The 12,471-nt window shown below is 45.6% G+C and overlaps 1 protein-coding gene across 1 annotated transcript in view; it reads right to left on the bottom strand.

Moving 5' to 3' along the window:
- JPH2 (junctophilin 2) overlaps positions 1-10,084 on the bottom strand; it is a 61,560-nt gene extending 51,476 nt beyond the window's left edge. The window contains exon 1 of the mRNA XM_081033994.1: positions 9,221-10,084. Coding sequence (XP_080890120.1) covers positions 9,221-9,599 — 379 coding nt within the window. The 5' untranslated portion in view covers positions 9,600-10,084. The remainder of the gene's footprint in view (positions 1-9,220) is intronic.
- Positions 10,085-12,471: the final 2,387 nt, after the last annotated feature.

The raw sequence follows: 12,471 nt of genomic DNA, 5'->3' as shown, positions 1-12,471 counted from the left end.
GGGGTTCAGGAGGCCCCCAGTGGTCATTCAGGCCCCTGTCGGTGTGCAGGCGTCCACACAACCCTCATGCCCATGTGGCGTGTTTACCAGGCATCTCTCACTCACGATGTCCAACACTGATCTCCTGACCTTCCCTCTTCAAACCCTCCTCCTATCTCGGGTTAGGACAATGTCATCCTTCTGTGGCTGAAGCCTTAGAACCATCCTTGACTCCTCTTTCTCTCGTTCCCCCATCCAATCTAACCACAGAAATCTCTCGGCTCTACCACCAAATACGTGTGGATCCTGAGTTCAACCACTTCTCTCCATCTTTACTGCGACGAGACGGTGGTCCAAGCCACTGTCTCTTCTTACCTGTATTACTGCATCAATTCACTAATTGGTCTCCCTGCTTCTACCCTTTTTCGGCACCACCTCCTCTCCCCCAAACCGACTCTCAAGACAGTAGCCAAGGAATCCCTTTCAACAAAGCCAGACCACATTACTTTTATAGTCCCCCTTTTTCTCAAAGTAGAAGCCAAATTCTTACAGCATCCTAAAAGCCCTGCATGAAATGCCCCCTCCACACCTTGCTGATAGGAATGTTCTGCAGGTGATGCTATGTCCTTCCCTGGACATCCCATCAAGGGCCCATATTGTCAGATTGTGCTGCCATCCATGATGTGAAATGTGGTCACTCTGTGAAGATGGCATCCATAAAGGATTCCAATTGAATTAACAATAGAAGAAATTTAAAAAAGAACACCAAGATTGTGCATGCCAAACAGCATTTCCTGCAGGGCTCAGCGTGTGGCCCCAACTCTACACTGTCCATAGAGTGGTCAGCTTCCATGTGCTTGGGCACTTGAAGACACAAGGTGCTCACTGGAGGGCGGGGGGTCCTGGAATTCCACTGCCCCTGGACCACTCTGTGAATTTTGTCAGCTAGGTCAGGACCCGTCGTCTCTCAGTTACACAGGAGCAAGCAGGGGTCCTGGACGCTTCGCTCGTGACCAGAACTAACCGTGCACTTGCTCTGTGGCTCTGGCTTGGGAAGGATAGAAGAGAACAAGGATGACCCTCTGGTCTATGTCAGGAAGCATCCCCCACACCCCACACCCCACTCTCACCCAAGGCCCTCAGAAAATGACACTGGACATTCCTCATAAGGGTGTGGCAACAAGGGTTAGTCCAGGGAACAGCTGCTGGGGACACGGAATTAGCAGACCCTGGAAGCAAGCAAACTCGATGAATCTCAGAGCACTGGACTTGGACAGGGACACGTCTGGGGGACTTGGCCAATTGGACACATGCCTCAAGAAAACAAGGCTGCAGAGAGGAAGGAGTAATTACGTCCACTTTCCTGTCTTTTTGAGGGTCCGCTCTGCTCCCTTGGGGTCCCAGAAAATGCCAAGAAGCTGGTGTGACATCATCTCAGCCGGCTGTCACTCTGACCCCTGGCTGTGAACTGGGACATGAGATTTTTAAGACGAGGTTAAATTATGCTGATTCTACATTTGAAATGGAATCGTGCCTGGCATGGGTTCCATCTACGCTAGCAGGACTCAAGTCAGAACTAAGTGAATCAAAATCTTGGCTTCTTAACTGCTCCAAAATCAAAAGCTTTTTGTGCTAAAGTATTCTCCCTAAACCAGCACAGCTATGATTCAGGCCACCCTGAATTAGTGCACCCTTTAAACGGTGCAAGAAATACAGAAAGAATATGTCCCAGCATGTTCTATGTGGCAGGCATTATGTTAAGTGTTTTTTTATGGATTATCTCATTCTATTGTTTCAACCATATTTTGAGAGAGATTTTCACATCCCTAATGGAAAAAAGGAAATGGTAGCTCAGAAAGGTTACATGGCATGCCCACATTCATGGAATTAAGAAGTGACACCACTGGGATTTGAACCCAGATCTGGCTACTCTAAACCCCGAGTGTTTAAGTACCACGTGTCTCCCTTCAGCACTGTCAGACTCTCTTAGGACTTTGATATTTTAATAGCAATCAAGAAATTTTAAGTTAAAAGGTGCTTCTCTTAAATCTGAAAAACAAAAGAATCCAACCAGAACTAAGAAATTAATTTAGGAAGGTAAAAGGATTCAAAGTCAATACATGAAAATAATTATATTTCTATGACCCAGCAATGAACAACTGGAAAAGTGAAATTTAAAATGTCATTTACAATATTGTAAAAAAAAAAAATACATGTTAATCATATTCAACAAAAGATGTACCAGACATTGAAACCTGCAAAACATTGCTAAATGAAATTAAAGAAGACCTAAATAAATAGGGATATATACCATGTTCATGGATTGGAATACTCAATGCTGTTAAGATGTCATTCCCTCCATATTGATGTTTAGATCTAATGTACTTTTAATCAAATTCCCAGCAAGCTTTGTAGTAGAAAGTAACAAGCCACTTTTATAATATATATAGAAATGGAAATGACCTAGAATAACCCAAACAGTCTAGAACAAGAAGAGCAAAGTTGGAGGATTTATTCTGATTTAAAACTTACTATAAAACTCCAGTGACCAAGGCAGTGTGATATGGGCATAAAGACAGACAAACAAATCAACAGGAAAAATATTCCTTTGGGAGGCAATTAAATTAAATATGGAGGTTAAGTTGCTTCAAGGAACACATATCACTGGCTCAGATAATGTGACACCAAGTATTGCTCACTTCTCTATCCTGGCAAATTTATTTAGCTCCCATGTTGAAAGTCAGTTGGGCTAAAATGGGCTGAGGTCATCAGCTTTGGGCAGGAGAAAAAAATGAGCATATTTAGAGCATAGAATCTTGGGCTTTTGACCCAGTTGTCATAGTTAAACATAAAAGTACCATCTTTCCAGCATGTAATAACAAATAAAAGCACTAACCAGAGGCCAAATTTAGTTCTAAGTGCTTTACCTATATCAAGGTATCATTTAATTCTCTCAACAAGATGGAATTATAGTTCCCACTACAAGATCAAATAAAAGAGAAAATAGCAAGTAATGCATATAGAAGGGAAATATTGGTTCATCATGATTTGTTTCAGTTTCATATTGTGTGTGTGTGTGTGTGCACAGAATTACAATGTGAAATACATATCTTCAGTAGGTTGCAATCATAAACATTTGAAAGGCACTGGCGTAGTGGCTGAGTTGTTAAGAAGCCAAGTAATACAATGCATGTAAGATTCTTAGCACAGAGCCTGGTACATAGTAAAGACTCAGTAAATGACAGATGCACTTACATGTGACTATTGTCAAGGCCAGCTTCATGGGCATTCAACCTGAGCGGTCACACAACATCCTGTGCTTAGGGTATCACACTTGGTTTCATGCTCTTCTGTCACCATCTTGAAATTCTTAATGACTTTGAAGAAGGGACCTGCATTTTCATTTTTCACTGGGTCCCACAAATTATGTAGCCAGTCCTGACTATTTTGTATAGTTGTTTGTCATTGATTAAAATACTTATAATACGAAATAGGTAATTATCACTCATTATTATCAAATTCTATCTCTGCCTCTTATTAGCTAGAGGGCTGTGAGTGAGAATACTTAAATGATCTCAACAAGGGTCTCAGTTTCCTCTCTATGAAATATGGGATAAAAGCAGTCCTTCCCTATAAGGTTGTTGTGAAAATTTAAATAACACATGTGCCACGAGCAAAGAACAGCGCCTGGCACGTAGTACACACTCACAAAATGTTAACTATTCTTATTACTAGCTTGATAGAAAAAAGTCAACCTTGGGCCTGGTTTTTCCACTGTACATTTTGGGAAGGGGATTATTGAACTACATCAATGGTTGGGGAACTTGTTTGAGCACCAGTTACGTTGAGAATCTGACGGCTCTCTGAGGAAACACCTCCCAGGAAAACATGGATCGTCCATGCACATATGCACACATCTTGCCTGCAGCTTCAGGTCAAGAACCTCGGAAAGCAAAGCAAGGATCACGAATGGCTCTTCCAGTCCTGGAGTCTGTGGGTCTCTGGGGTGGGAACAGCCAGTCAGCTACACAGCACAGTACTACTTAGGGCCCTGAGTCCGCCTGCTTTGGAGTTTTAAGCCAGCAGCTATTTTTAGCTTGGCTATATATGGCCAGGGGAGGAATGAGAGCTATAGGCAGGGGAGGGGTGCCAAGAGGCTTATAGCAGGGTTTGGGAGGCCTGAGTTCTTTGTCCTATGCCATCTTCCCCCTCCCACAAGAGAACTGGAGAGCTTAACCTCCAGCCAAAGTGACAAGCATGGAGGAGAGGGAGGGTCTGTGGAGGTGGGAATGGTAGGGGCTTCGATGGAGATGCCAGGTCAAGTCACTTTACAACAGTGATTTTCAAACTTCTTTGACCGTGATCTACAGTAAGAAATACACTTGACATCATGACACACATATAAACACAGATGTTTTTATACACATGCTATATATATACTATATATATATACTATATACTATAAATCGCCAACTGAACAAATGTTTCAGGGAACAATATCTTATTCTTTATGAAACACTCTGATAATTTCTATTCTAATTCTATTCTATTCTTTCATTTTTTAAAAATGCAGGTCATGACCCACTAAATTGATTTCACCACCTATTAATGGGTCAACACCTTCAGTTTGAAAAACTGCTGTTTTCTTTGGCTTAGAGCCAGCACTCACCTGTAACATTTGACTGCAAGGTAAGTTGGGGAGTGGAAGAAATGAGACACGCTGTCACTTGGATCACTACTTCTCAAAAATGGGAATAAGATGCAAATTGCAGGGCTGGCCCGGAGGCTTAGGTGGTTGGAGCTCTGTGCTCCTAACTCTGAAGGCTGCCGGTTTGATTCCCACATGGGCCAGTGGGCTCTCAAACACAAGGTTGCCGTTTCAACCCTCGCAAGGGATGGTGGGCTCTGCCCCCTACAACTAAGATTGAACACAGCACTTTGAGCTGAGCTGCCGTTGAGCTCCCAAATGGCTCAGCTGGTTGGAGTGCATGCTCTCAACCACAAGGTTGCCGGTTTGACTCCCACAAGGGATGGTGGGCTGCGCCCCCTGCAACTAGCAACGGCAATTGGACCTGGAGCTGAGCTGCACCCTCCACAATTAAGACTGAGAGGACACCAACTTGAAGCTGAACGGCACCCTCCATAACTAAAATTGAAAGGACAACAACTTGACTTGGAAAAAAGTCCTGGAAGTACACACTCTTCCCCAATAAAGTCCTGTTCCCCTTCCCCAATAAAATCTTTGAAGAAGAAGAAAAGATGCAAATTGCAGCTTGATCTTCGGCTGGACAGCAAGTTTTGGGCCTCCTGGTTTTGTACACTGTGTTCTCTCAACCTGGTGCACTCGTCCTCTATCCTTGTCACCTGGCGCGTTCCTTACTTCAGAGCCCGGCTTGTCACTTATTCCTCCCTGAATGTCTGGTTAGCTGCCCCCCTCTTGCTTCCTTACTCCCTAATAGCACTCCCCTGCCTGGCACCCAACACACTTTAGTACAATTTTGTGTTAGATCTTCTGGAAAGCAGGGACCCTTTCCATTCTGTTCATGTCGATACTCTCCCCCTATCACCACCACTCAGTGTAGTGTATGTTGTGCTGGCTTCATAATAATCACCCAGTAAATATCTATTGAATGAATGAATGATGGTTAATAGTAATAATAGTAATGATAGTACCTCTTTATTCCGTGAGAAATCTCAGGAGAGATTAGGATAAATCCATTTTATAGATGAGGAAACTAAGGCTCTGAGAAGTTAAATAATATGGTAGGGGCAGGAGGTGTCATAACCCAGGGCTGCCCAACTCCCAACTGCTCCAATCACAGGATCTTATTTGTCCACATTCCCCTCGGTGCTACCCAGAATGGGGCAAAGGGCAGGTCCTTAACAAACCCTCGGGGAACTGATGACAGGTTGATTAAAGAGATTTTCCAAAGCAGTGGCCATATCTAATTTTGGAGAGTTGCACCTCATGTGTGGCTTGGGAGAGAGGATCTGTGAGGTTTCCAGGTGGCCTGGATGTGGGGTTGTCTCATTCAGAAGAGTCTGGGCCTCTAGAAACCAGAGCAGCAGGTCTCCCAGTTACCTGGGCACACCTAGCGTAAAACCCAGGTCCCTGCAAAGCCTCCGTGATCTGGCCCATGCCCACAACTCCAGCGCCAACTCCAGCCTTTTCCCTTCAGTCACGCTGGCATTCTTGCTGTTCCTCAGACATGCCAAACCCAGTCCTGCCTCAGGGCCTTTGCAATTGCCATTCCCTCTGATTGAAAGGAAGTCTTCTTCTTCTTCTTCTTTTTTTTTTCCTTTTTAAAGATTTTATTGGGGAAGGGGAACAGGACTTTATTGGGGAACAGTGTGTACTTCCAGGATTTTTTACCAAGTCAAGTTGTTGTCCTTTCAATTTTAGTTATGGAGGGTGCCGTTCAGCTTCAAGTTGTTGTCCTTTCAGTCTTAGTTGTGGAGGGCGCAGCTCAGCTCCAGGTCCAGTTGCCATTGTTAGTTGCAGGGGGTGCTGCCCACCATCCCTTGCAGGACTCGAGGAATTGAACCGACAACCTTGTGGTTGAGAGCCCACTGGCCCATGTGGGAATTGAACCGGTAGCCTTCGGAGTTAGGAGCATGAAGCTCTAACCGCCTGAGCTACCGGGCCGGCCCCGTCTTTTTTTTTTAAATTAAAGTTTATTGGGGTGCCAATGGTTAGTAAAGTTACATAGGTTTCAGGTCTACAATTCTGTAATACATCATTTATATGTCATATTGTGTGTTCACCACCCAGAGTCAGTTCTCTTTCCATCACCATATATTTGATCCCTTTTATGTTCGGAAGGAAGTCTTCACTCCCTCTCTCATCCTCTCCATCCTGCTTCTCGAAACACCCTACCCAAAAACATCACCCTCTTTCTTCTCTGCTACTTTTTTCATAACACTCAAAACTTCTGGAAATTACATTGACTTTGTTTTCCAGTTTATTTCTGTCTTCTTCATGAGACAGGGAATTCCCTGAGGACTGTGCTTGCACACTGCCCTGGCTCCTGGAACTTGCTGTGGGATGGTAACTGACACATAACCTTGGTCAAATGAATGAATGAATGAATGAATGAACGGGTTTCCCCCTTTTAGACATATTGGGAGATCAGCCCATAGGTTCCCAGAAATGTGTGTCCCTGTGCCTCACCTTCAGGCCCCAACACACACACACCTTGGTTTGGAGAGAGGGAAGAGGGAAACATTTGGCCCACATGTACTGTGTATCATTTCGCATAGGTCACTTGTGCCTGGCAAGCACTCAAGGATTATCTCCATCTTATAGCCGGAGAAACTAAGGCTCGCTGTCTGCTTGTCCCCAGTGCTTAGCACAGTGTAGGACATAAACATCTGGTGAATTGAATTGCAGAGGTTCAATAAACAGCTCAAGGTCACCAAATTAGAAAGTGAAGCACCAGAATTTGTCCTCAGTGCTGCCAAATTCCAGCCAGTGCTGTGTTGCTACCACTGCACCCACCAAAACTCCAGACACCCCACCTCATCCACATCCAGACATATTCAAGGGCGAGCCTTCGCAAGACACCCACCAAATGGCAGCCTAGTCCGGAGCCTATCCTGCACCAGAGGCTGCTCTCTTTATGCCCAAACGCCACAACTTGAGCAAACCTTCCACCCTGGGCTGACTGTGCCCCTTCCTGCCCCAGCCAGCCCACTCCAGACTGCCCACATCCTGCCCTCCGCCATAAAGAGGGCAGACTAGTGACAAATATAATATACTATGAATGCACTCTGATGCCAAATATGTAGTTTTTTAATTAGCCATAGGTTTGCGTTATCTGCGTCAGTGCCTCTTCCCAATGGGACACGTTAGGGAGACTTCATAGGATTATCGTGAACAGGAAGGAACCTGAATGAACATTTAAAGCAGGACCCAGCAAACTTTCCCTGTAGAGTTGAATAGTAAATATTTCAGGCTTTGCGGGGCTAAGAGGCAAAATTAAGGATATTATGTAGGGACTTTCATACAATTTTCACATGTTACAAACTAGTGTTCTTCTTTCAATTTTTTTTTTCCTAAACATTTCAAAAAGTAAAACCGTTCTCAGCTCACAAGCTGTACAAAAACAGACAGCAAGCCAGTCTGGCCTGCTAGCTATAGTTTTCAAGCTCCTCATTTGAAGTAATACTTCTTAAACTTTGACATGCATTAACAATTACTGGACCAGCTTAAAACAGATGTCAGGGCCGACCCTCAGAGATTCTGATTTAGAAGGTCGAAGGGGAACTCCTGAATTTACATTTCTAACTGGCGGACAGATTACGCTGCCTGTTCACTAACCACATTTTGAGAAGTACTGATATTCTAAAACACCCCATTTTATGGGTGAGGAAACTGAGGCCCAGATAAGTGATCTGTCCAAAGTTACACCCAGTGGACGAGGTGATATCTGCTCTGCCACTTCCTGGGGCTATTTCGCCACAGAAAATTCCTCTCTGTTTCGTTAACCCACCGAGTCCTCTCATGCTTCTGAGCTTTTTACTCATTCCTCTCTCCCACTCCCATCCTCACAAATGCAATTTTCCCATTAAGATCCAGCTCAGATGTCACCTCTCCCAAAGCATTCTTCTCTTTTCTGCCACAGCACTCTGTACTTGTGTATAATTGTTTGTCTACAAGTCTATCTTAGATGCCATCTTATTCCAAGGCTGTATCTTATTCCTCTTTATAATAACCCTTTTACAATGCCTGGCAAATAGGACGTATCACAGAAATATGCACTGAACAAAAGGATGGATGGATGCCTGGATGGATGCCTGGATGGATGGATGGATGGATGGATGGATGGATGAATACTTCATGATCTATTGCTTGAAAATACTTTTCATGGCAAACTTGAGCCTAAACCCCAATTCTTCTAGAGTACAAGCTACAGTATATTCCACAGCTGATCGTATACCTAGCATGCAAACATAGCACTTATGTCTTACTAAATGTGTGTTGAGTGGATATTTATATGGCAGGCCTTGTAATAAGCACTCCTGCCAATCTTCTCAACAGCCCTGTTATTGGCTCCACCTTTACTAACAAGGAAATGGATACTGAGAGACGTAGAGCAGCTTGCCTGAAGCCACACAGCAAATACCATCCTGGCCCCTCTGATTCTGCACCCAATGGCCCCCCGCTCCTCCCTCCCTCCACCAAGTGAACCTCACCCGTCTGGCCCCTACCCTAGCTCTGCAGACCCCAGGCTGAGCTTACCTCCATCTGCATAGGTCTCAGTGCCGTAGCCGTCCTGCAGGCCATTATTCCAAGTGCCCTCATACTTGGCACCACTGCTGCTGCTCTGCCGGGTTCCATAGCGTCCTTTGAAGCCGTGTGTCCACTCGCCCTTGTAGAACCAGCGTCCCTTGGTTTCTATGCCCAGCCCATGCCGTTTGCCTTGGCTCCAGTATCCCTCGAAGGTGTTTCCACTGGGCCAGGTGTAGACGCCTGCCACTTCAAAGCCAAAGTTCCAGGAGCCTGAGTATTCACCCTGGCCCTTGGGGCCCGTGCACAATCCGTGCCCATGGGCCTTTCCGTTCTCCCAGCCCCCACAGTAGGCCCCACCATCATCAAAGTCAAAGCGGCCCCCGCTCATCTCATCATAGCCCCTGACAACCTCACTGTCCTCCAGCTTGGGGGAGAGTGCAATGGGGGGTGCCAGTGACCCTCTCCAAGCTTGCTCAGGACTGGGCCCCCCACTCACCACGGCCACACCCCAGCAGGGGGAAAGCAAGGTGCCACCAGAGGCTGACCAAGCCCAAGAGCCAAGTCACAAGTGGGTCGGCTGGTCAGTGCCATGCCTGGGAGGTCCCCACTCAGTCAGTCAGCCAGAGGAAGGCTACCAGCTGGGAAGGAAGCGGGAAGGACCGATGCAGTCTCCACAGAGCGTCCCAAGTATGCCTTCCATGGAGTCAAAGGAAAAACGCTGTGATCCCTTTAAGAAGCACAGTGAAGGGGTGGGGTGGCAAGGTCCCCAGTCTGTTTCAAAGAGGGGAAATTCTCCTAGACGACAGCCCCAGCCTCCCCCCAGGCTGAATTCCTGCAGCCCGCTGGTCCCCTTCTCCTCCACCCCGTGGGTGTGTAAGGCTGTCGATCTCCCCGTTGCCCCGCCCCTCTCCAATCCTGCCCTCCTCCCCGGACAGAAAGGTCAGTGTTGCCCTAACAAGGCCATTGGATCTCAGAAGCTGCTCCCAAAATAACCCCCTGGCCAGCACAGCCTCCTTCAAAGTGGGAGGGGTGTTTCAAATTGGGCTAGTGCTTCAGACCCTGGGAGTGGCTGGAGGGATGAAGGGAAGCTGAGAACGAAGTGTAGGCAGCTGGGGCATTCTTGTGGCTTTTCTTCCCGTGGGTAAGAGTTCTCTTCCACCTTCAGGGTCCCCTGAGTCTGCAGGAAGGGAGGGGGTAGAAGAATCGGGGAGGGAGGACTAGTGGAACACCCAGTCCTGGCACACTTAAAACCCCCAGGGCAAATCTCAGCCTCACCACTGCTCACATGCCCTCACAGGTCCTGGGGCTATGGCACCATTGCCAACCCCAAAAAGGAATCTGGTGACCTAAAGAGAAAGGAACAGGCTTGGTTTCACATATGCGTTTGAAAACATAGGAGGGATCTCGGAAAAAGAGGTGAGGTTCTGGAAACAGAGTCTGGAAGATAGAGCAAATCTGAGTCCAGCGCTCAAGCACAATCCCAAGTTCCCTCCACCCAGGAACCCTGGGAAAATCCTGAGAAGAACCTAGTGCAAAAGGCACCGACCACTCCATTTTTGTCTCTTCTAGAGGGTAAATACCTCCTCTGAAGGGCGAGGACTCTGTCCTCTATCCCTGGGACACAGGGTTTCCTGTTGCGTTATCATGAGTTCTTCGCAGAAATACTCAAAGATCATGATTTTTTTTTTCTAATTATCCCTCCAAGCTCTCTTTCTCTCTGGTATCCTAAGAGTCTGGGAGGCAGCGTCAGGAGTGAAGGGGCTGGGTGGATTCCCAGCACTCAGGTTCCCACCAAACTCCAGTGAAAGGGACAAATAAATCTCCTGTGGCCAGGGCTGGTGACTGAAAATTCCAGTTGAACCCAGGGTTAACAGGAGCATAGAGTATTCCAGGAAAGGTTGGAGCCACCAAGAATAGAAAGTGTGTGTGTGTGTGTGTGTGTGTGTGTGTGTGTGTGTGTATAATAGGAGAGGGGAGGATAGAAATCATTTTTTAAAAAAAGAAAAGAAAAAGGCAGGAGACCTTTCTGAATATTAGACTATTTTGTTATCTGACCCAAATCCCATGATGACTTAGGCTACTTCAAGTCACTGCACAAGTTTCGTTTATTTCAGAAATGGAGAGAAAATGTTTTCTTCCTTCCGCCCAGCTGATTCCTAGTCCTTAAACTTGGTTCCTTCCTATTTACAGCCCTCTGCCTTAAAGAGCCTCTTCTGTGTCCGTGCAACACCCAGTCTCTGAGCTCACTATCACTGGCTGTTTGCCCAGCTGACAGGCAGCCAATAGCAGTGGATAAAGACCGTTATCATCTGGGTTTTGTCTCACCATCCAGCCAGATTGACCGACAGCCTGCTTTCACAGTTCACTGCTAAGAACACCTCAATGCTGCCCCCCAGAGAGTTCTGCTTTTGTCATTTCTCACCCAGGTCTTTGGCAAATCACACGTTTCTTTCCAGCTCTGCTCTCAAGGGGAGAGAAAACAGCATCTCAACTAGACACCAGAGGAGTTTGGGTTGCCCAAGTTCAACTACCCTTTGTAGTTAAATGCCGAGCAAATCACCATAATCCTGTTCTAAGTCTGGGTGGTTGCTGTGTCCTAATGAGCTGTTCCGCCTGCATAAATTTAGCCACCGTTCATCCGTGCAGCTCCCTACCAACAGCAGATACACAGAAGAATCACCTGTAGAACTGAAAAACACAAACGGATTCCAGACCCCCTACCCCACCTCCAACCTAATGAATTCTATTGTCCTGGGGGAAGGCTGGAGCAGCTGCATTCTTTTTAAAAGCTCATGAGATGACTCTGACTCTCATTCCTGGTTAAGAACCACGTATGGTTTCAAATTAAGAAACTGTTTCTTAATAACATTTCCATATTCATGAATCTGCTTCCTTACCATAGTCTATAGAGGGTAAATAGTAGTGGAGGTAGATTTGTATTCAAATCCCAGGTCTGCCCCCTCACAATCTGTGTGACCTTGGGCCAATTGTTAAATTCTCTAAGCCACAAATTCTTCATCTGTAAAAGTACCTCCCTCAAAGGATTATTAGTATTAAAGATAACAGTATTTGCCTTATAGGGCTAGGTGAGCATTACATGAGTCGATACTGTAAAAAGGCTTAGAACACACTAAACACCTAATCAATGTTAACTATTATTAATATTATCCTATTATATATAACTATTATTATATTATATAATATATTATATATTATATATAACTCATATATAACTAATTATATATATTATATATAATTAT

The sequence above is a fragment of the Rhinolophus hipposideros genome (assembly GCF_964194185.1).
Source record: "Rhinolophus hipposideros genome assembly, chromosome: 22".
Lineage (NCBI taxonomy): Eukaryota > Metazoa > Chordata > Mammalia > Chiroptera > Rhinolophidae > Rhinolophus > Rhinolophus hipposideros.
The sequence above is the reverse complement of the archived record's forward strand: the minus strand, read 5'-3'. Positions and strand labels throughout refer to the sequence as shown.